Source organism: Eublepharis macularius, chromosome 9 (assembly GCF_028583425.1).
Source record: "Eublepharis macularius isolate TG4126 chromosome 9, MPM_Emac_v1.0, whole genome shotgun sequence".
NCBI classification, from domain to species: Eukaryota; Metazoa; Chordata; class Lepidosauria; order Squamata; family Eublepharidae; genus Eublepharis; species Eublepharis macularius.
The window spans coordinates 38,558,900-38,584,421 of NC_072798.1; the positions used below are offsets into that span (position 1 = coordinate 38,558,900).

Sequence of the window (25,522 nt, forward strand, 5' to 3'; positions counted from 1 at the left end):
TTTTTAAAATTCCCAGTTTAATTTAAAAAAAAATTAAAACTAGCCCCTTTAATTGTGGAGATACGTCTTTCATGTTATATCTCTGCAACAAAAAGGTTATAGAGAGACTTTTTTAAAAAAAATGGCTTGGAATTCAGAGAATCTGTTACATATATTGTTGTGATGTTGATATAATGCTACTCAACTGTCTATACAGAAAATGAAAAGCCCCCTGGTTACGGGGGGAAGGAATGGCGATCATGGAGGATGGGGGCAAGAAAAATAACTGCTATGTGGGCAGGAAAATCCAAAAATTCCATCCACACAGCATCTAACCAGGCTTTATTGCAATCCTTCTCAAAACTTCACAGCAGGGTTGAAAAAGATTAGAGAAAAACTGGGGAAACCACAGGAGGTGTATGAATCTACTACAATTAGAGTTGCCTGCACAAGGCTGCAACCAGTAAGAGACTTTACCAAGGCAGCTGGGCCCTTGCCAGCAACATAATAACATTGCTGGTGACACGCTGATGTCACTTTCCATGTGACTGGAAGTGCAACTGGAAGTGTGACTGGTTAAATCATAGAGCTTTGCCCTACAGCATCCCCAGCAAGGCACTAACATCACTTCTGGTCACACAGGAAGTAATGTCAGCACTTTAGGGTACAGGATGTCATCCCGACTTCTCCTTTACATTTCTCCCACTGATCACCTGAGCAGCAGTGGGAACCTGGCAAGCATAACCATGATACTGTGGGGAAGCAGGAAAAAACCCCATGCTCCAACATCATTGAATCCAGGGCAAATAACCTGTGTAGAAATGGTCTTAATTTATGAAAATTAGCACCTTTCTCACAAGACCAGCATTTGCACCATCATGACAGATGTGATTGTGCAGGCCCTTTTTAAAATTACTGCATGTTTGCAAATTGTATTAGCTGTGTGAACAGGTCTCAGTCATGTAATGTCTCCACTAGAGTGCTGCTAGGGACTCAAGAGCAAGCAAGAGTCCCTTCATGTTTTCAAATCTCTCACTTAAGTGCACAGTTATTGTGAACCAGACCTTTCTTTCCCTTGTCCGCTAGAACTGGCTTTGGACTCCTTTACTTCAGGCTCAGTGAAAGAATGACTAAACAAACAAATAAATAATAAATAAGCAAGCAAGTTTCAGGGATTGGGTGCCCTGACCTGGGTAGCCCAGGCAAGCCCAATCACATCAGATTTCAGAAGCTAAGCAGGGTCAGTAATTGGATGGGAGATCTCCAAAGAAGACCAGAGTTGCAGAGGCAGACAATGGCTGATTCCGCACATGTTGGATAATGCACTTTCAATGCACTTTATCAATCGTTTGAGGTGGATTTTTTGTTCCGCACACAAAAAAATCCGTTCCAAATGATCTATAACGAGGATTGGAAGTGCATTATCCAACGTGTGCGGAATCACTCAATGGCAAACCACCTTTATTAGTCTGTTGCCTAGAAAATCCCACTAGGGGTCATAAGTCGCTATAATTTAAGGGCACTTTCCACCTCAAAGGTATTGGCGGCTTTTCTAAATATATGCTTCAGGGATTGTTTGGCCTCTTTAACCATTTCACATGACTTCCAGATTGAATTCCATAATAGCAGTTACATCTCTGCTTTCTACGGGCTTGTCCATCCAAGTCATCATCCCTGTGTCAGTTTATGCAGCCAGATAGTTCATGTAATGGGGCAAATTATCATGTTGTTACCTAAATTTTTGAAACTTCGTTCATAAAGTGTTTGAGTAGGACTTTTCTGATAACAGCTACAAGGTGGTACGTTCCCCTGTCGTGATCCAGGAGTATCCATCTTTGCCTGCTTTTAGGAGGTCCTGTGAAACTTCTTCTGTTCAGGCAGCAGTTCCAGGATGGTTGATGAAAGTGCAGAGTTGTAAATATATTTTCATTTATTAATATTAAAATATTTATACCCTTATTTTACTCGTGGTTCAAAGCAGCTTGCAAGTCATAATTAAAATATAATTTATAACCAACAAAATAAAGACCACCCCCAAATATCCAGGAATTTCCAAACAAAGTAGGGTTACCAGGAGCATGCCTGGTACCCCCCAGGGCACTTTGGAATGGGAAAAGGACATCTGCAAAGCATCAATGTCACTTCTGGCTAAAACCCGGAAGAGACATTGCCAACTCTCTGGGATTTCACTGGTCTCTATGGTAAAACCATACACTGGCCTCCTTTAAGCCTTTGTAGCCTTTGAACAGTTCAGATGAAGCTTTTTATGGCATTAGTTCCTTCCTGCTAATATTAGCAGATTAAACTGTTGTTAAAGGGACAGGAGCAGAGGCTGGTAAAAGAAGCTGGTAACCCTACTGATGAACTTTGATTCAGGCTCTCACCTTAGTCATGTGGTAAAGGAATGTCCATGAGAGACTTGAAAGTGGAAGCAGATCAACTGAAGAAAAAAAAGATTCTCAGAAATAATGCAGAGGAACAAAATTGATTGGAAGCCCTACACCTAACATTTTAGAAAAGATGTCTGGGGGGGGAAACAGAATGAGAGAAGAAAAGGCTTAGTATCATCCAGGATACTAAACTTTAGAGCAATAAGAAAGTGAAAAGTGGCCTGAAGGGGAAAGCTGCGAACTTTAAAATGCACAGAGTCAGCAAGGAGTTGGTAGAAGACCTAGTTAGAGGCACATCTCTGTCAAACTTTGCTGCAGTCAACATAGTTGCACTGGCATGAAAGGAGGCTGTCAGAAGCCAAACAAGCAAAGCAAGGGGAATCCCCTTCAGCAATTATGTGGGCAGGTACATGTATTTATTCAGGCCAAAATAGGTATCTGTTAAGCACTGAAAAGTCAAGAAATAAGGCTAATAAACGAGATTGGCTTTGGCAGCTGAGATACAAGGGTATTTTAAAAAGCTAAAAAGAACAAATAGCTAAAGAGACTAGGACAAATAATCATCATCTTTATATAAGAAACAGAAAACCTGTTAGGCACTAAGGCAGGCAGGCAATCAAAATGAATAAAACTCTATTTAGGAAGGCTAAAAAATCTCTTTAGCTTTTAGCCTTCCCCAAATAAAATTACAATGGAAAATAAAATCTCTTTCCGTGGTTATGTTACTGAGGTAATGTCCTCCTCAGTAAGAGGTGTGCTATAGCTGCTTTGCTGATCTCAAAAATGAAGGATTCAAGATAAATTAAAGTTCAGACTGGTAGACTGGTCCAGTTTCTCATTGTATGAATCTGCAACCAGATCTCAGAAAAGTGTCCATAGAAAAAACTAGATCCTAGATGGAGATGTTAATAGAAATAGAAAACAAAGCCAGGATTAATGTTTTATTAAAAAGTTGCTTTGAGACAGGATCAGACTAGCAACTTCCTGCTGAACACACACCTGGCTTCATATCGACCTTAGAACCCCACTTAATATTTTCTCTGCCCTCTCCCATCTTACACATTGCCGGCTGCTGCTTCTGAGTATCCTAGGAAAAGGGAAGGGAATCCTGGTCTTGTTTTAGCAGAGAGAATAGAGCTTCTCCATCTTATGTAATCTATTTGACATCCAGTGACATCCACGTATACAATTGTCTATTTGGTTGCGTAAAGCATGTGTTTGCAATAAACAAATTGTTGGCTTCATGAAATTCTATGAGATGCTCTCCGGCTTCATTTCATGACCCTAATCCAAATTTTCTGACAATATTGATTCTGCTTTGTTTTCTGCTTTGTCATGCCAATCACCTATGATTACCAGCACAACTTGTTTAGATGTGTGATCAATTTCTTCCAGGACTCTTGCATAAAAACTTTCAGTTTCTTTAGCACCTGTAGTCAGGATGTAAACTGAAGTGATGATTATGATAGGTTCTCCATGAACTCTGCTTGATATTATTCAGTCAGATTTTGCATTATAGCTCCCGATTGCTTGTGCAACATTGTTCCTCACAATAAGATCAACATCATTTCTTCTGAGGTATTTCAGGAGTAAAACACTTTGCAATGCTCTGACTGAAAATGTCCTAATTCAGTCTACTTTAATTCACTCATCCCTAGGATTACAATGCTTAAATGTTCCATTTCTCATTTTATGATTTGAGCTTCCCTTGGTTCATATTTCTCACATTTCATGTTTCTATTATATGTGTCATACAGTTATTATATGTCAGACAATGTCAGCAACTGAATGTTCTTTCGACTTTAATCCAGTTGCATCATTAAGAACAGCGTTATTCATACTTGTCCTCTGTTCTTCCCCCGTAGTTAATTGAGTGCATTCCAACCTGGAGGTCCTGTCTTTCAGCACTATATTGTCTAAGTTTTTGAGTTGTCTAATCAAAGGGTTTCTTAAGTATGAGATGCTCAGAAGTGGTTTACCAATGCCTTCTTCTGCACAGAGTTATTTGAAGTGTCACTGCCATTGTCTATGAAAGAGCCTCTGCCAATGTTACCCTCCACTACTGCTTCTGCCCAGTAGCTACTCTTCAAAGATTCCTTTGCCCCCTCACCATTGGAACTTTCAATTCCTTTCCATCTGGGGAGCCATTAGTTCCTGAAGGGGGTGGATGCATCTCAGCCTCCAAATTATCTCAGTTTAATTGTCACTAATTGCCAGTTGTCTATCTTAGAATTTATATCTCATAAACTTTGCTCATGCTTACCGAGTTTAACATTTTTGTCAGTGTTCACTTTATGTAGAACAAGGATATTTGCTTTCTTCCGTGCAGTATTAGAGAGCATGCAACCATTTCACTGGGAAATAGGGAGGGGAGGAACCACAGGATGCAATCACCTCTGATTCAGCCCAGAGATTTAAATTATGAAAGTGATTTTAACCAGGGCTTTTTTTCTGGGAAAAGAGGTGGTGGAACTCTGTGGGTTGCCCTCAGAGAAAATGGTCACATGGCTGGTGGCCCCGCCCCCTGATCTCCAGACAGAGGGGAGTTTAGGCAATCAAAACTCTCCTCTGTCTGGAGATCAGGGGGCAGGGCCACCAGCCATGTGACCATTTTCAAGAGTTTCCGGAACTCCATTCCCCTGCGTTCCCCCTGAAAAAAAGCCCTGATTTTAACACTCTTTCTACTCAAATTTGAAAATGTTTGCTAGGAAGTAAGTCCCATTATCCATTGGAACGTCGACAAAAGTGAATGTGAACTCAAGCTTATTGTGACAAGCGTTGAAAATACTGTGTTGGAAGTATTGCCAACCCAATTGAAGAAGGGGCTGAATAGTCGTAACGTCTACCCAGGGCCTCCCCCCACCCCAATGTAGATAAGCAAGCCCTTTGTGTTTGGGAGAGGAATACTGGAGAAGTAAAATAATTTTGACATCCCTTGTTATTCAGAATGACAGACTAAGACTACTGCTGTGTCAGGATTTGTAACATGTATTGTGTAGAAAGCTAACCAGCATAAGAAATCCAACCACTGAGAGACAAATGAGCGAGAGTAGGAAAACAGAGGGGGAAAATGAGAGTAAAATGTAGGAAGGCAGCTGAAGAGATGGCAGAGAACTCCATTCCCTAGCATTGTCTGTTGATTTAACATTCATATCGCAAATAATTCCTTCTGCTCTAAATGATATATTAACTGTCCTACAGCAGCCACAGGGCATCCTGTTCCCTGTCTGTGTTGTTGCATGAAAGAGACATTAGATGAGGGTCAGTAAGCAAGCCCACGGAGAAACGTAGCATTGCGCTCCTACGCTACTTCGAGGAGAGGGTTGAAAACTGCAGTTGTCATGAGTCTGATTAAAATGAAGAGACTGTGAACACAGCAAAACAAAACTGCTTGGGAAGAAAAAAAGGTGGGCAAGAGAAGCACAGGGTGGCCAGAGAGGGCAGTAGCGTGCTGATAGAATGGCTTGGTCTGACTGGCAGCATGCCCAGTCTTAAAAGGCAGGTGACAGTCATTGCAGGCCTTTATGAATGGCAGCAGTTCTGAAGGGAATGGAAGAAGCGATGGATGTGAGTGGGTTATGTATGCCTGGGCACTATGGAGCGATTGCTTCCAAGACCTTTTCCTGTTTATCCTCTGTTACTTCAAATTACCATTTTCCTACTCGAATTAATTTTATATAGGAAAACAGTGCATCATTATGTGTGACAAATGCATCTGTGAATGTTCTGCTGTGTGAAGTCATTGTGTGTGGTACAGAGGTGTGTTATTCATGAGAAAAAGGAAGAGAAACCTTTTCCAAGGAAATCCTTTAGTGAGCCAGTTCCTGCATTGCTTATCCTTGGTCCAGTTCATTTTACACTAATCCAGTGATTAAAGCCAATTATTCTCCCTATATTACATCTGAGAAAACTGGAATAGACATCTGGTACTTTATAATGGTTACTTCAAACTATTCTCTCTCTCTCTTTGTACTTGAGCATGAAACTTGAATGCAAAATACTTACATTGTGAGTTTTACTTGAACTGTTCAAATGTATATTTTTAGATGCTTTGTCTCCTTAAAATGCATACATACAAGCAGGAGCTTGATTTCCCCTTACCTGTATTTAAAAAGACAAGAATTGGAGAGGAAAAATCACGTGTATAGTTCAAATGATCTACATTACAAGTCTTTTGTAGTTAAGGATCATGATAAATTAAAAAATGAAATGTTTGAAGAGGTCCTAATAATGTCACAAAACATGGATTTAAATCCAGGTGGTTTTTTTGGGTTGGGTATTTTTTTGGTCTTCTGGAATATATTCTCAACACCCATGAACCAAGCTACTAGAAATAAGGATTTGTGCCTTAATAATTTTATGTTAGGCGTATGTCATAGCATTTACTGCTAGTACATTTTATGCATTATCACTATCATGCGATCGCTTCTTATCATGACCTATAGCACACCTGGCATGAAAGCCGTTCTCATTAATTGCACCCCAGAAGCTATGGCTTTTAGTAGTTAAAAGTCCCAAGCTATTCCACATATTTCAAAATGAACTGTGGTCTTATTAAAGTCACAGCTGGATCCCAGCCAATCAGTAGCCGAGAAGAGGAGGGAGGGAGGCATGAACCAATTGGCAATATGAATTGTCACTAAAATGGAAACAAAATTATAAATCTAGTCCATGCATGTTTTTTTTTCTCAGAAGGAACCAGCTTTTCACTGAAAAGAAATTTTAAAGGTCTTGCCAAACAATCATTTTATTTGTGTGCTCCCATTATGTGCGGATAGGATATTGTACTACTGGTGCTGAACTGGTGCTAGAGTGAAAATAGCTCCTTGCGGAAAAAAAATATGGAAAGAATCTCAAAAGACTTCAAAGCAGTTTTGGATTACTTACCACACAAACCTATGCACAACTACTTCAGTTCAAGATCACTGCGTGTAGTCTAGAGTAACCGCATAGGATTGCACAGTTAGAGTCTTCCAGTCATGATGACACAAACGATATTATAAAATAAGATGGAAACCTTCTTTGCTTGAGGACATGAACTACCCACTAAACTGACAGGATTTTAGGAAGAAACTTCCCCTGGGGTGAGTGATTACATAATTGTTCACAACAGGTTTCCTTGCACCTTCCTGTGAACCATCTGGTGCGAGGCATTACCAGAAGCAGGTGCTGCTCAGATCAAGACAGCTGGTCTGACCCAGTGTGACCATTCTTGTTTTCCTGCTTCGTTTTTGTTTTGTTTCTTTTTAATAATGCCCACCCCTGGTGTCCAACTCTGTCCAGAAAGTTTGTTAGTTTCTCTGTGCTTCTGGGATCTAAAATGGAGACTTGCAATGACGGAAGGAACTTAGGTAACGGTTAGCCACAGAAGAGTTGAAGACCTGGATGGGGGCTCCAAGAAAGGGAAAGTTCATTGCTAATTAGAAAACTGGAACTGAAGAAAGTTAATTAGTAATGAAACTTCTGACTGAATGATGAGGATTTTGAATACCGGCTTTGTCAGCTGTTGAAATTAATTACACGCTCAGACACTGGGAGGCGGGAGAATAGAAAGTGGTGCTGGAGAGATTACCAGAAGGCAGGATTTAAAACCTGTTGGCATGGTGACTGGAGACAGTCCCTGTGGTTGACAGTGGCAAGGTGAAGGCATAGTGGCAGGTGGACATAATTAACCCCTTCTGTATGCTCTCCCAGTTCTTAGTGGAGAGGGCATAAATGGCCATTTTTCCCACCTGATTTCCTTTGTCTCTGGACTGCAGGTCATGTGTACCTTTGAGACACAAAGGAATTGTTAATCCAACCATTTAAGCCCGTGGCTGCTACAGTTTTCCCTCAGCTTGTGCTACCTTTAACCTGTACTGGCACGAGCTGGGTACTTACCTGTATTATTTCCCCCCACAAACAGCCCCAAAAGTGGAAGATCTGCTTAATTGGTGATATTTGCAACTGCTCACATGCTTTCGTAAGGTTGCCTGAATCCAAGCTTAAATTCAGCTCAATACACATGGGCAGCCTTCATACAACCCAGTCAGCCGTGGGCAGCATAGCAAGAAGTTGGCTGTCTCTGTCAGGGGTTTAAACTGTCAGGCAAATGAGCTCCCATTTGTAACAGAAAGCAAATTGTAATTTGAAGGGGAAGGATTTTAACATGAAATCTTTTAATCATAAAAATGAAGCATTTAGGTTAAAATGTCAATGTGATGGTTTCTAAAAGCGGGGCGGGGGGATGCTTTTAGAAATGGTTACTCATGTGAGAGACGAGTAATTCTGTGCTTGGCCCTGGCAGCCTACCCTTCTGCTTAAATAATATCAATAAAACATTTGGCAATCTGTGAAAAAATTAAAGCGCTCATTGCTTGGGTGGTTTGCTCTTCTTCTTTTGGCTAAGATGGCAAAGCCTTATTGCTGCTGGTGTTATTGCTGACAGGTGCCAAAAACTTGAGTAGTCATCCATCTTTCTCAGAGGATTGCCTCTGAATTGGTGACATTTGCAATTTTCAAACTGGGGAGCTTAAAATGCGAGCGTCCCAATTTATTGAGTCAGGTCCAGTTTGAAAGTGGGTTTAGTCTCCCAACCAGCTACTTAACCCCTATGTCAGTTGTTGTGATCCACTCGCTCAAGCTACTAACCCTTTGCAAAATGGAGGAGGGTAACTGGCAGCAAGAGAGCTCACTAGGCATAAGAGAGGCCTTATGAAATTTTTCAATAACTAGCAATGGCAAACCCTATTCTCCCTGGACATCGATGTGTGCTGGGATTATTTATTCTCTGCCTCATGAAGTGAACTGAGATGCAAATAAAACTATATATCCCATTCATGGCAGAAAATAATGGACAGAAAATATAGGATTTGTTGTTACCAGTTAGAGAGAGACACTTCAAGGCCTCTTCTGTGTCTAGCAAGCCCTTCTCCCCTTCTCAGCAGTAAACTTTAGTTGCTAGATATGGAACAGCATACTCTTCATTTACTTCTTTCTTCCCAGGGTACTCGGTGACACATCAGCATAGATCTGGAGGGTGGGAGGTGATGTTGCTGTAATCTGTAAGGACTCTATCCCCCAACACAGTGCCCTATTCAGGACACTACTGGTTTTGAGGCTATGTACCTAACACTGGAATTGAGAGACAGAATTGGGGTTCTGTTGGTTTACAGCCTACCCTGCTACCCAATAGTCTCCTTGCCTGAGCTGATGGAGGTGATCTTGGGGGTGGTATTGAGGACCCCTAGGCTGGCTGTCTTGGGGGACTTCAACATTCATGTTAAGACTGTCTTGTCCAGAGTGGCTCAGGATTAGACATGGGCACGAATGGAAAAAAAAAACTCGAACAAGCTGTCGTTCATTGCCATCCACGAAGAACGAACAATGAACAGTAACAAACTTGACCCTGTTCACAAACATGTTCGTTGTTCATGGCCCTTTAAATATCCCTTTAAACTATCAGCTGGCAGGTGGCAGGGGGGATTCCCCCCGCCGCCTGCCAGCTGATAGTTTAAAGGGCCGTTTCCTGCCATGTGCAAGGGGCAGGGCCCTTTAAACACCCCACAAACTGACCTTCCCAATGTCCAATACCCACCAAATTTGCAGAGGACATAGTCCTCACTGTCCTCCGAAGACCACCCAGGTTTCAGAGAGATTGCACCCCAGGAAAGGCATTACCCATGGGTCTCCCCCTTTGCTGTCATTTTCTCTTCACAGTGGCAAAAACGGACTCTCTGCTGGAAGTACTTTGAATGGTTAAAGCCAGAAGGAAAGCCAGAAGGAGTTCAGACAGAGTTCAGTCCCTGCCTCCGTTTCCAGGGGAATTGATTGAAAGGTGCCAGACTGTCTGGCTTGATGAATGGCTGACAAAGTCAACAAACGAGGCTTGCAACGACCACTTGTTCATTTAGAATGGGGCCTCACAAACGGCTTGTTCATGAACAGATGAACGGGCTGTTCGTGGGGGTTTTCCATTCGTAATGCTGTTTGTGCCCATGTCTACTCAGGATTTCATGGTCTCCATGACAACCATGGGCTTGTTTCAGGTAGTAACTGGTCCTCCACATTGCGCAGGTCACACTCTTGACTTGATATTTTGTTCTGAGTGGGAGAAATGTAATCTGAGGGTAGAGGAATTGACAATAGTTTCTGAGTCAGAGACAGATCAATATTTGCCCAGTTTTAGACTCTGCAAGGGTAGGGGACCTATTAAAATGATCCTACTCCAGAGCCTGATGGATTCAAATGGCTTTCTGATGGTTCTAGGGGATTTTCCTGTTTATACAACTTGTGCTCCTGTCAAAGCCCTCCTGGAATGAGGAAATGACCTTGGAGGTTGACATGATTGCTCCCAGGGATCCTCTCTCAAGTGTTAGAGCCCAAATAGCCCCTTGGTTTTCTGAAGGACTGTGAGGGATTAAAAGTAAAGGGAGACAGCTAGAGTTGCAGTGGAAAAAGATTTGAGACAGATCCAGTAAGACATGGGGGAAAACTAATTTTAAAGCGTACTCCATGGCGATGATGGCAGCAAAGAAATAACACTTTTCCGCCCCAGTTGTGTCTGCAATGTGTAGGCCAGCAGAGCTGTTGCAGGTGATCAGAGGCCTGTTGGGATCTGACATGCAAGAGGAGGTGGACTGCTTGGTGGCCTGCTATGACCATTTTACTCAGCAGTTTGCGCTTTGCAGATAAATCTCTCACATCCATTCTGACTTAGACTCTGCGTTAGCTGTGACAGCGTCAGATGGTACCAAGGTGCCAACTGTCCAGTTTGGGATACTTTTCAGTTTATTCAGTCTGAGGATGTGGACAGGATCCTTGGAGGTTTGAGGCTACCACCTACTTGTATGACTCTTGCCCTTCCTGCCTACTTAAATCTGCTGGGGGTGGATGGGTGCTGGCTGACTAGATTTGAGAGAGGGAAGAGATGGTTGCCCCATCCTTGAAACAGGTTGTGGCGTGTCCAATCCTAAAGAAGCCTACCCTGGATCCAGGAGATCTCAATAACTATAATTCAGTCTCAAATGTCCCATTTCTGAGCATGGTGATTGAATAGGTGGTTGCTGGACAACTTCAGGTATTCCTGGATGAATCAGATTGATTGGATCCTTTCAGTCTGGTTTCAGGCCTGGTCATGAGACCAAAACAGCTTTGGTCACTCTTGTAGATAACCTACTCCAGGAGATGGACAGAGGGAGTGCAACTCTGTTGATTCTCCTGGTCCACTGAGTGGCTTCAGGTACCATTGATCATGGTATCATTCTAGATCATCTTTTCAGGATGAGGAGGCACAGTTCTGTGGTGGTTCCAAAACTTTCTAAAGGGTAGGTTTCAGAAGGTAGTACTGGGGGCTGCTGTTCAGCCTTTGTTCTGCAATATCTTGTAAGCAGGGGTCATTTTGTAGAAAAAGAACTGAAGGAACTCATTAGCATAACTCATTAGCATATCTCATTAGCATTTGCCACCCCCCCCCCCCGAGATCACTGGAAGTGTGTCAGAAGGCAACAACCACCCCTCAGGCCCCTTTCCCCCAAAATCTCCACGTATTTCCTGAAAATAAAGCAGAATGAACTCAAAGCAGCTTACCCTCCTCTGGAGAGCCAGCCCCAGCAGCCCTACTTGCACAGATGCACTCACTCGCTCATCACAAATGAAAATAAAGCAGCAGAATGAATTGAAGCAGCTTACCCTCCTTTGGAGATCCAGGCCCAGTAGCCCAGCTTGCATTCACTCTCTCTCTCTCTCTCTCTCTCTCTCTCTCTCTCTCTCTCTCTCTCTCTCTCTCTCTCATGAGTCACGAATGAAAATAAAGCAGCAGAATGAATTGAAGCAGCTTACCCTCCCCTGAGGCAGAGGGGAGGAAAAAGAATCATGTGGGCGGGGCCAAAAACCACATGACCACTTTTCAGCTCTACCGGAACGCTGTTCCGGCGCGTTCCCCCTCCAAATGAGCCCTGCTTGTAAGGATCCATCTTATCTCTACATCCTCTTAACATCTATGGGAAACCTCTGGGTGGTATCATCATGAGATTTGATTAGGAATGCCTGTCCTCTGCTGGGGGTTGGGGATCCCCTGCTCCCACCCTCCACTCTCTGCCCCCCCCCCACTTACCTGGACAGCAGGGGGGGAACGTACCTCCTGGGGTGCGACCTTGGGTGGCATGGCACACCCTCAGGTGGTGCAGCATGCTCTTAGGAGGTGCAGCATGCTCTTGCACGCTGCAGCAGCCCAAATTGCACCTAATTTGGCTGAATAGGGCCACTGCATAGTGCGGGAGCACTCTGATAGAGGAATTTTTGTAATAGTACTCTGCTGCCAATTCATAAGTTCCCAATTACCACTTACCCACATATATTTCAAGACACCTGACACAGTGATTACAGAAGAAAAATGGGTTTACTTTTAATTTATTAACCCCATGACACATCCTCCATTTCGAGGAGACGTGTAAAGACCAGTTCCATTGGAGGGCTTTAAATACCCTTAATGCTGTTTGTTTACAGGATGATTGCTAATTTTTTACAGAATAAAAGATCAGAAGATTAGTGTCAACACCCTGTCAAAATGACGCATACACCCATCAGAATGACGAAGAATGATGCTTTTCCCAAGAGTACATGACATCTGACAAGCCTGGGTGACAAATGAATTGTACAGACATTTGAGAAGTTGGAGCCATATATCTGATATTCTCTTGGGGAAAGGAATGCAATCAAGGGCACCTTGTGGCCCACACAATGACATCATTTCCCGAATTGGGCTGAATTGGGCCTGATTCAGCCCCCTAGAGAGTGTGGGGGCGCTCCCAGGATGGCCCATGACCTGCACAATGACATCACTTCCTGGAAGTCATTATGCAAGCCAGGAGCATGCACACAAAAAGGAAAAGCACAAAATAGGAGCTGGGCCCCAGATCTCCCACTAGGAGGGGGTTGGGGGACCTGGCATCCCTAGATTTGAGCTGAGTTGCTAGCAATATGTGAATGACACTCAGTTTTATCTTGCACTTCTGGCTAATCCCAGGGAGGTTGTAGAAATTCTGAAATAGTGACTGGAGACTGTTTTGGAATGGATGCAGGCTAATAAATTGAAGCTTAATCCCAACAATATGGAAGTCCTATCGGTGAGCAGGTCTGATCCAGTATTTAAAGTGTCTTGCATTCTGGATGGGGTTTCACTCTCCTTGAAGGATGGGTGCTGCTGGACCCAGGTCTACTGCTTGACAAGCAAGTGGCAGCTGTGGCCTGAAGAACCTTTTACCAGCCTTGATTGGTTAGCCAGCTGCGGCCTCTCCTGAGCGGAAAGATCTGGCCACTGTGGTGCATGCCATGGTTACATCCAGATTAGATTACTGCAATGCATTCTACATGGGGCAATTCTTGGAAAATGTTCAGAAACTTCAATTGATGCAGAATACTGCAGCCAGGATGTTGACTGAAGTGGGTTGTAGGGATCATATGTCTCCTGTCTTGGCCCATCTAAACTGGCTCCCAATCTGTTTCTGGGCACAATTAAAATTACTGGTGCTGACCTTTAAAGCCCTATATATTTTGGACCAACATACCTGAAGGACTGCCTTCTCGTTTATGGACCTACCTGACCACTGTGGTCATCTTCGGAAGCCCTGCTTTGGGTGCCCCACTTTCGGAGATTAGGCTTGTGGAGACCCTGGACAGGGCCTTCTCAGCCATGGCACTAAAACTCTGGAACTCTCTCCCATGAGAGATTTGCCACTCACATTCTGTTGACATTATCTGCCAGTGGCTTTGTTGTTTCAGTTTTAATTGTTTCAGTGACATGTTTTTCTTTGGGGTTGCTTTTAATGGTTTTAAAATGTGGTTTCATTATGTGTATTTTAATTTGTTTAGCTGCTTTGGTGGCCCTTGTGAGGACAGAAAGACACATGATCACATATGAACACATGAAGCTACCTTATACTGAATCCAGCAAAGTCAGTATTGTTTACTCAGACAGGCAGTGGCAGTCTTTCACATCACCTACTTCCAGACCCTTTAACTGGAGATGCCAGGGATTGAACTTGGGACCTTCTACATGCCAAGCAAATGCTCCAGCACTGAACCACAGCCCCTTCTGAAGGCATGATAAACATTTTGTAAAATAAGAAAACCCTTTCCCCCTTCAAGATTATATGAAGACTTAAAGAAGAAATGGCTTTTAAGGAAAGTTTGGGGAAAGGGTGTTTGGCACTGGCAGATCATTAACCCAAAAGAAATTTAGTAGGACTCGCAGAATTCCTCAGGGAGGTTTCCTGTATTCACACAGCCAGCAAGTTTGCAAGGATCTGCTATTTTTAAACTTCATTGGTTTGATAAACTTTTATTACTCATGAAGTACTATTCAGGAAGCTGCTTTGAACTTTACAGAATATAGTAGGGACACACATCCTACTATATAAAGGCTAAGCATGTTCCAGACAACTCACTTGCTACCCTGGTGCACCACCAAAGGGCGCTGCTGTGGAGGGTAGCTCAGAAGAGGCAGCCTGTCCCTCCAAGAGCGCGCCACAGCAGGAAGCCCAGGCCAAGATCAGGCGCGGAGCAGGCAGCAATGCCTGCACCCCGCCTTCACTCAGCTGGGAACAGGAGCAGAGCAGGTGGCAATGCCCACCCCCCACTTTCACCCAGCAGGGGACAGAAGTGGAGCAGGTGGCAATGCCCACCCCCTGCCTTCACCCAGCTGTGATCACACATGGAGCAGGCGGCAAGGCCTGCCCCCCGCCTTCACCCAGATGCGATCAGGCGCAGAGCAGGTGGCAATGCCCGACCTCCACCATCACCCGGCCAGGATCAGTTGTGGAGTAGGTGGCAATGCCCACTCCCCCCTTCACCCAGCCAGGATCAGGAGTGGAGCAGGTGGCAATGCCTACCCACCCTTCACCCTGCTGGGATCAAGAGTGAAGCAGATGGCAATGCTGTCCCCCTTCACTCAGCTGGGATCAGGACCAGAGCAGGTGGCAATGCCCAAGCCCCACCTTTACCCATCTGGGATCAGGACCAGAGCAGGTGGCAATGCCCAAGCCCCACCTTTACCCATCTGGGATCAGGAGCAGAGCAGGAGGCAATGCCTGCTTCTCCCTTCAACCCACCAGAAGGGCCACTTGCCTGCCCTCCCCTTTCTAGACCCCATTGTACTTTTTCCCTCAACGGGCTTTGTTACTAAGAAATAAATAACATTAATGTAGCTATGTAAGTCCCTTTCATTCTTGGGGTCTTCATTCTTCTTCATAGTTTTTTTACAAGCACCAGATAGGTTTACCAAATGATTGAAAGATCATCCAAATCATGGAAAGGAAAACTGATAGTGTATAAACATACATTGCAGGATGTCACACTTCCCTGTTCCCAGCAAAAGGCAGAGCACATAAAGTACGGTATTTGACTACTGAAATATCCTAGGAGAAAAAAATAATGAAAACAAACCATGATCAGCTACCAACTTTTCATTCCAGCGGAAATGAACCTGAGCTTGTTCCAAGCTTTTAAAGGAGGGAAATGGGTATGCTCTGTGGTTGCCAACATCCAGGTGGTACCTGGAGATCTCCCAGAATTGTAACATCTCCAGACTACAGAGATCAGTTCTCCTGGAAAAAATGGCTGCTCTGGAGGGTGGATTTTATGGCATAATACCCTGCTGAGGTTCCACCCCTCCCCGAACTCCATTCTACCTGGTTCCATCCCCAAATCTCCAGTATTTGGTAACCCTAGTATGTTCCAGTTTTGCAAATCCCAAAGGAATTCAAATTTGTGGCACAGTTGCAGTTGCCAGAGCTCCTTAAGTCTTATTTTAGAACTTAATCATCATGTATAGTGTTAATTTATAGTGTATAATCATTATGTCTGATGTGTACAACTTCCTAGAGTTGTACATATCAACAGTTCCGACTTCCCTATTCATACTAGCAAAATGTCCCACATTAAGATAGACAGGGCAGAGAGATGCCTTGGATTTTCCAAGGATTTACTGGGAGGTATACCATGTCTCTGTGCACAGATGCATATTGTATCCTTCCATGACATGCAAGCAGCTTCCATAAACATGCAGTGTTTGGCCCTCTCATTACAATGTCCCAGGTGGAGCTCTTTAGATTTCCGATAGTAGTAAATAGCAGCCATGTACTTATATGGGTAATAGCAAAGATGGACTCATTGGAGTGGGGTGGAAGTTCACAACAGTGGCTGATGTGCATGTATTTTCCTGGGCAGAAGAGCCCCATCCAGTAACTGGGGATACATGCAGAGGGCCCCAATCAAACTGATGATGAAAACACTGTTCATCTGTTGGGGAGGTGTGGAAGGGGGAACACAAGCCTGGATCCAGTCTGCCTCACTTTTCTGAACAGGTGTTCATTGTGGTTCCTTGTCCACTTAGGGATATGCAGAAGAAGTCTGCTTCAGTACATGCACACCCTAGCTGAATCAGGGATTGTATGTAACTAAATCCCATCATATTCCCCCCCCCTTTACCTGAGGGGGTCCACAATCTAGAGCCAAATGTGGGTCCATAGAGAAATAAATGTGGCTTCTTAAAAAAGTAAATGGAATGTTGGGGCAAAAATTCCATGGAACAGAAGGGCTTCTTAAAGATGCTTATGAGAGAGGGAAATGATAAGAGGTGAATAGTTGTCAGTAATTTAGGTGTGAGAACTATGAACAGATTTCTGCCAGTGCATTGAAACTATTGTACAGGCAGGACACTCCTGTGTACTTACTTGGAGACCTCATGTGTGCCACTTCCTAATAAAGGTCTTACGACAAGCAGTGTTTGGGATGCAGAAACCTTATAAATTACTAATCAACACATGTCTGAAGAAGGATTCTTGAAAGCTTTCACTCTGAAAATCTTGTTGGATTCTGTGGTGCCACTGGGCTCAAATCCTGCTAATCAGCACATCAGTTATCTGTATAGTTTCAGTTACATAAACAACTCTCTTATGCTGGTTTATTGTTGATCTTTTGCTCTGAATTTTGACATTGTTGGATCTTTAATAATACAAGGCTACTTTGTGTGATTAAGAAGAGTGTAAGGCTGTAAACACATCTGCTTGGAAATGTGTTCAGCAATGAAGTCAAGTTTTATTCTTTTCTTCTTGTACAAATGTGTTAATTGTGCCATTCTCGTTGTCCAGCAAACCCCAGGTACCTTTAATCTCCCTCTTAACATTGTACATTCAATGTTAAACCAGTCTGAACAGGTCCTTTTATCTATATAGATGCAGACAGTAATAGTTAATGGGTTTCAGTAGGTTTTTACAAGGAGCAGTAACTGGGGTTTTATTCTCATTTAAACTAAATTTAAATGTATAAGCTGCAAAGCAAAGGATGTTAGATATTTTTCCATCCAGTTTAGGTCTGCTTGCTGCTGCAGTAGCAATTTAGAAAACCGTTAGCATCAATGAAAATCTGGATTTAGGTATGGTTGCCAACTGTCTGGAGGACAAAATATACTGTTCCTCTAATACTGGCTTAATGAGAAGTTATTAACATGGTGATGTTATTTATCTCCAGGCTATGAAAAGCTTCATCTGCCCATTTCCACACATCAATCCTTTGTTAATGACCAGGACATTTTTTCTCCAGGCTTATTGGTAACCCTAGATTTAGGCTTGTTAAATTTGGAAAGGGAAAAAAACGAGGGCAGAATTATGCAGAACCAAAATGGTGTGAACAATCACTCAAGCCCTCTTGCATTGTTTATGCTTTCAAATACACCAAGTGAAGTGCCATTTGGTGAAATTTAAAAGGCAACAAATTAAAAATAAATACAAGGGAACTTTTTTTGTAAACTGTAACAGCAAATGAAGATGAAATATCTTCCAGCTCTTGTTTATTATAAATGGAACTGCTTGAGTATGAACCTCTGAAGTGAAAGATTTACCCGTATCTACAGATAAGAAACTGCAGAGACGCCAACATTAGCAAAGGAAACAATTACAAAGGCGATCAGTAGTCATGCTTTAGGATATGTACTGATTACCAGCTGGGGTAAAGAAACAAATTTTCCCCCTAGTTAAAGTGTAGTGTAATTAAGCCCATCATGGAAGTTATATCCCGTGTTGGTCACTGTTGGGAACAAAATAACAGTTTAGTTGGGCCACTGATCTGTTCCAATGTATCACTAGGAAGAAATTAGAATCCTTAATTTCTTGAGCAAGGAGAGCAACAGAGAGAGAATAATTTGAAGGCAACAGAGTCATCAATGACACCCACTGTAGGAGAGACATTTTCCTCCAGATTTACAAATTGCTTGTTTGCCTAATTGTCATGATGATCCAGTGGCTCAAGTGGACCCAATGGCTTTTGATGCATAAAGAAAATTCACTCGTAAAGTCCTCTTTCCCCTTCTTTTTAGTGATAATATGACCACAGAATTCTGGGTTCACTGTGTTGAATCCTGCTCTCTATTGTAGCAATGTGCTTTGCAGCTAATATATGCAGAATGTCATGGGAAATCTGATCTGAAACAATGTATCAAATAGCTAAAATGAATATTTGTGCCTTTTCATGTTTAATATTGCCTGCTGATTTGCAGTATTCACAACATGTCTCATCATCATGACAGCCTTGACTTTGATTATTTCAGGCTGGTAAATGAAGACCAAATTATTTCACATCAATTTTAGGTGATGGCAGAAGTGTTCCCGGACTAGTACCACTTCATCTTGTCGCAGAAGGGCAAGGGATGAATGGAATCCTTTCCCCCATGAAAATTATTTCTTCACTTACAACACCAACGTACCAGAGTAAAATCTAATCTGAGATTCTTTCCCCTGGTATCTAGTTTTCGGTGTGCATAGAACACCTTTTTATATAGAGGAAGCATTCAATCATTATTTATATCCCACTTTTTTATTCAAAGCCGCGTTCAAAAGAGATTACATGATTCCTCCATGTGCACTCTGAAGTAATAAAGTCCAGGAATGCTTCACCATCTCAGCTATAGTGTGTGCAAATGTAGAGTCATCTACATTTAGATGTTTCATCACCTGAGATTGGGATATATGTATGTCTTATTCTTAGCCTTCTTTTATTCTGCCATATCTTGAGTGGGGTAGCACTGACTGTAGCTGATTTTTTTCCTTGACTTTGTTCCTTCCTTCTACTTGGTTTGAGTGTGTCAGCATGATGGTGATCCTGTTGAATTGTGTGACCCTTGGGATGTACCAGCCCTGTGACGATATGGACTGTCTCTCCAACAGATGTAAAATTTTGCAGGTAGGTAGCTGCCTCCTACCTGCAGTCATAGACGGTTGGGGTCTTGACTTTTTGGTTTGGCTGAAATTTTCCATGACAGCATGGCGGTGTTTGTTAGCAAAAAGATTAGAAGACAACCACAGCCTCAAACTAGCATTCCTTAAAAAAAAAAATTCTGCCAAACATTCTAAAGAATATCCATGTTTGCACATATGTTTTTGTATGCCTCTAGACCAAACTGTAGGGATAAGCCAACACAGATATCTTCATTTCATTTTGATTCTATATGTTGTTGTTGTTGTCATTGTCGTATTCAACCCATCTCATTTTTTGTTGCTGTTCTCTTTGGGTACTTCTAAACCATTTATGTGATATTGACCCCCAATATTGAAAAACGTGAAGATTAAAATCAACCTCAGTTTTCCCTCTGGATCTTTTAGGTATTTGATGACTTCATTTTCATCTTCTTTGCTATGGAGATGGTGCTGAAGATGGTGGCCTTAGGCATCTTTGGCAAGAAATGCTACCTTGGAGACACCTGGAATCGTCTGGATTTCTTCATTGTCATGGCTGGGTAGGTTACCTGCCTTCTTTTGCATCCTCTGATAAACAAGCCATTGGGTCAAAGTCACCAATATGGGAAGTGGGTGCTCCCTCTAATAATTAATTGAACACCATACAGGGCATGATAAAAGCACAAGAACAGTTTGGTTCTCATATATATCCGCTTGTGTTCTGTTAGGTAAATGCAGCATGACTGGGGCAGTAAAGTAACAGAGGTTACATGATAGTTGTTCCTTGTGTAGTCAACAGGATGCAAAGAAAACACTGGAAAATATTAGCCCTGTTCAAATGCAAGCATGGATGAGAAGCTGATTGCTGGCCCTGCTTCTAACCTCCATTTTTCAAGAGTATCATTTGCTTGGAGCCTATTCACATATCCCAGAATGTGAATTGTCTATTGTACATTCAGTCTAGTGCCTTGGTAATTGAAAGGAAAGGATGTGCACATGGGGTACAGGAATGTAAGCTCTGTGCACGTTATATACAAGCTTGTCTGGAGGAGGGGTCAGCAGGTCTCCCTCAATCAGTTCTACTGCCCCTGATCAGCCCTAAATGAATGCCTGAACAGGGCGAGTGAGAGACCTCATTGGGAATTCAAGAGCAAGTAACTCACTGTCAGCCTTAGTTCTCTGTTTGTTAAATAAGAGTGATCAATGGACACATGAAACTACCTTGGACTGAATCAAGCTGTAGGTCCATTAAGGTCAGTATCATCCACTCAGACAGGCAGCTGCTCTCCAGGGTCTCAGGTGGACGTCTTTCCCATCACCTACTACCTGATCTTTTTAACTGGAGTTGCTGGGGGTGCATGCCAAGGAGATGCTCTACCACTGGCTTCTCCCAACAGGGACTGTTGTTAGGGTAGATAATAATAAAAACTGTAGGTCAGGTCAAAAATGCTGTATCTTTACTCACATAAGCCAGTCCATGGAGTTTGTCTCTTTATCACACTCATGAGTGACCAACAAGGATCCAGAATAGGACTATGTAGTGAAAGATAAACTTAGAGCCAAACTAGATGTTATTTTTTTTAACAAGATCTCACTTGATCCATGCAGGCACACAACAACTGTGGGGAACAGCTTGTTTTAAAAGAGAGAGAGCCCAAATGGGCTTGGAACAGCACCGTGGGGAGAGGAAGGGCTCCTGCCTCCCCGACAAGCAGTTTTCTCACATGAAAATCATGCTAGGGGGGGGGTTGTTATTTCTCCGATTTTGCTGCTCCATGTGCCCAGCAAAATCAGCAAAATAATTCCCACCTAGTGTGACCACTGATTTTCATGTGAGACAAATGCTTGGGGTCCAGGGGGGAGCCATTCCTTCCCACACAGTGCTGTTCCAAGGCCATTTGGGTTTGATCTTTTTCTTTTTTTCTTTTTTGCAAAAAAGTCACATCTAGCTTGGCTCTTAGTTCATGATGGTTCCTATTGAATTCTGTGTAACCGAGTAAAGGGGCTACACTCCATCAAGGGGAGTGAAGCCTGGCCTCAGCACTGAGGTCATTAATGTCTCTGATAGGACAGCAGGTTCTTTCCCCTCTCCCCCATCCTGCCTCTAATATTAGGTAGCACAGCCTCTTATTGGGGGAGGATGCAATTTGTCTGTAGCTACATTCAGGCATCACAACAAACCTCATGCTTGTTCACAACAAGCACAAATACAGCTTTGTTACCATACTTGCATGTTCTCCACTCATGGAGCTCACTGAAAACTTTCTGGATTAGAATCTTTCAGTCTCACTTCAGTTTGCTATGTCATTTAAATGCAGGTGCCTAGGCAAACTGGAGTATGTTTTCTCCTCAATGAGCAGGTTTCAAAACTGGGATTAAACCATGGACAGAATCCTGGGGTGTGGAGGGAAGCAAATTCACATGAGCACATGAAGCTGCCTTATACTGGATCAGACCAGTATTGGGTCCTTCAAGACCAGTATTGTCTACTTAGAATGGCAGCAGCTCTCCCGGACTTCAGGCACAGGTCTTTCACATCACCCTCTACTCAATCCTTGTAACTGCAGATGCTGGGAATTCCACCTGGGACCTTCTGGTTGCCAAACAGATGCTCTACCACTGAGCCATAGCTCCTCCCCAAGCAATTCCAATTTACCAAGGCCCTCCTGCTTCTTCCCATCACCACAAACTGGAGCTTGTTGGGAGGGAACATGTGAGGATGGCAAACAGCCAGTATTTGTGCCTGTGATGTCTCACTGTGGTTACAGTACAAGACACAGAGATGCATTGCACATCTTGGGCTCCTTACAGCATAAAGGCTCACCACCATCACCACCACCACCCCCCCAGTCAAAACTGCAGTGAGGTGGGTGGGAACAGAGGGGAAGCTTCTTGATAAAATCAATGATATTTCCTTTTACAGACTTTAAAATTCAGAGCATCCTGCTGAAAAGCATTGTGTGATTCTGCCTTTGCATCATGTTGGCCCACCTAGGCATACCTCAGGGACATGTTGACATTTGAGTGTTCTTTAACAGTGAAGTTGTTATAGCACAGCTCCAGCTTTCCATTTCACATGTCTTGCTGCACACCAAGTAAGGTCCCTGCAAGGATTTGCCAGTCAAACGCTGGGTGAGATTTTACTGCCTGCATGGGAAGGCACAGATTCGTGGAACAAGTGATTATTTTTTTTAAAAAACCCATCAAATTGCCCAGTGACATCAAGAACCAATTTGAGCAGGGCAGGTGGAGTACTGCTGCCTCCAATAATAGATGTCCCCTGCATACTGTGGGACTGTTCCTTTCTTATTTGGACCTCACTTGCTGAGCTGGCACTGGGTTTGGGCTTGAGTGGGTAGCAGCTCCACAGGACCAAGCACAGCCACATCACTGTGTTTGTATTCGGTCTAGCAAATCCACATAGAGATGCCACCTGGCTTACTAGAAATCCACTTAGATGCTGATTGCCACCTAGGAGCTTTTATCGTCCAGCGGTAACATCAAGCAGTGGCTGATTTTAAACTGAAATGCAGTCAAATTAATTAAGATGTGCAAATGGAAAACAGCTTATCCCTCTGGAAGATATCCCAGCCTTGAGTCCAAACCCAGCCTTTTGTGTATAGGAACATATGTTCCCCATCAGGCTAAATCAAGAGTGAGCAACTGTCAGCTTTATTACCCCAAAGGAAAGGCTCGGTTTCGTTTGATGGCCTCATCTCTGGGGAATGGGCTTAACAACAGCCCATGGACCTCCTACTTACGGTGATTGGCCTTGCTAATGTTAATTTTGCACTCAAGGTAGACAATCAATCCCCCCTTCCTCAACGAAACCCAAAGATTATTTCAAGTTAAAACCTCATGAAGGCAGTCACAATCACTTTCCAAACAGTCCATAGGAAATCCAAGTGTTAACCTAAGCAAGCTGCAAGCCTATAGAAAAATCTAATGTAAATTTAATGCCAGAAAGCCACAAGCAGCTAGCTCTCTGTGTATTCCAAACTGCTGTTCGTATCTTATACCCAGGGCCGGCGCCAGCGTTTCTGGCCCGGAGGCAGTTTCAGGGGTGTTGGTGCGTCCCTGCACCTGGACTGCGTGATGACATCACTGTATGTGACATCATCATGCAGGGCAGGGATGGCACACGGGTGGCCTCCCAGCCCTCCCATTCAGTTGCCCCACACCGCCCTGATCGCCTGCTGTACCTGGCCCACAGCTGTGTGCTGGCATCAGCGGCGGCAGCAGCAGCACAGAGCAACTGAGCGGGAAGGCTGGGAGGCTGCCCGCTCAGCTGCCCCATGCTGCTGCTGCCAGCATGTGCTCCTGACTTGGCGCAGCAGCTGCGGGCCAGATGCAGCAGGCGGCCGGGGTGACGCGTGTGCATCCTCCCTCTGGCTCAGTAGCTCTGCGCGCCACCATGGCCGCCGGCCGCTCCTGACCCGCAGCTGTGTGCTGGCGGTGGCGGCAGCAGCAGCACAGAGCTCCTGGCCAGGCACAGCAGCATGGGGCAATTTAACTCCATGGCACATGCCCCCACCCCCCAGCTCCCCCTCCGGTGCCCCCTTGGCACCTTAGCGCTCGAGGCGGCTGCTGGCCCGGCCTCAATGGGCAAGCTGGCCCTGCTTATACCAGCATCAATGAGAAATGGAGTACGCCAGTGTGGTACATTCATTAATGTGTCAGACCAGGATCAGAGAGATCCAGGTTCAGATCCCCCACTCCACCATGGAATGTTGCTGGGTGCCTTAGGCCAGTCACATGCTCTCAACCTAACATACCTCACAGTGTTGTTATGAAGACAAAACAGAAGAGAGGAGAACAATGTAATCTGTTTTGGGGACAAGCATGGAGCAATACTTTTAAAATCAGGACTAATCAAACTATCACAGGATACCAAGCACTTCAGTTCCTCAAACTCTTCACCAGACTGGATGTTCAATTCAGAAACAAAGAAGTGGTGGGATAAGAAAAGAAAAGATGTTTCTGAGCGTGATGGAACGGCCTCTCGCCGGTATTTTGAAGAGACTTAAAATAAAGCATAGGAGATGATGGACACTTTATTGGATTAGGTGGTGTGTTGAGCACAAAACAGTTTTCAAAATGCACCAAGGACTATTGAGAAAGAAAAGCAAAAAATGGCTACCTGGCTTTGAAAATATGTCTGCTGTTAATCATATGCTTCTCCAGTACTAATCAGAAGACACAAGTCCCTTGTAAGACAGACAGTAGAAGAAAAAATATGGTAGCGTAGTTCAAAATTCAGTTGCCTCAGTTTCCACTGAATAGAATTATGTACAAATGAACCTGCCTCTTTACAATGGGTTCACTTGTATATTGTCACGCTGTCATAATGATATTTTCAGATGTTTCTTGAAAGTTTCTGCTGCAAAATCTGGGCTGCCCAGTACCAAACTTCCCAAACAGACAGCTTAACCAGCACTCATTCTAGCAATTGGTCTGACTGACTAACATGAAACCTTCCAAATGCCTTTCCTTTATTGTATAATCATATTGTAAGGCATGAGAGTAAAAATGGTTATGTTCTAGCATTATTTACCACATAGGCAAATTACAATGAATCCAGACTCAGTCTCCACACTGCAGATTCTTTCTTTGGCTGCAAACCTAAGAACCAAGTCCCGCTGAATAAAATGAGACTTCCTTCTGAGTAGACCTGCTTAAGATTGCTCCCTCTCTTATTTCCCAACATTCCTTTTGCTTTTTCTTGCCCTCCCCATCCTTAAGCATTCCTAAGGTGTATTTGCATGAAAAGCCTTAGTCAAAATTTGTGATTTATAATAACAACATTTGATTTATATACCGCCCTTCAAGATGACTTAACACCCACTCAGAGCTGTTTACAAAGTATGTTATTATTATCCCCACAACAAGGTGGGTGGGTGGGGCTGAGAGAGCTAGAAGCTGTGACTGACCCAAGGTCACCCAGCT

At 43.5% G+C, this 25,522-nt stretch overlaps 1 protein-coding gene across 1 annotated transcript in view; it reads left to right on the top strand.

The window, feature by feature from the left end:
- The window catches only part of CACNA1I (calcium voltage-gated channel subunit alpha1 I), a 367,159-nt gene that overhangs the window by 142,381 nt on the left and 199,256 nt on the right, over positions 1–25,522 (top strand). The window contains exons 2-3 of the mRNA XM_054988139.1: positions 19,472–19,583; positions 20,003–20,136. Of these exons, the coding sequence (XP_054844114.1) occupies positions 19,472–19,583; positions 20,003–20,136 (246 nt within the window). The remainder of the gene's footprint in view (positions 1–19,471; positions 19,584–20,002; positions 20,137–25,522) is intronic.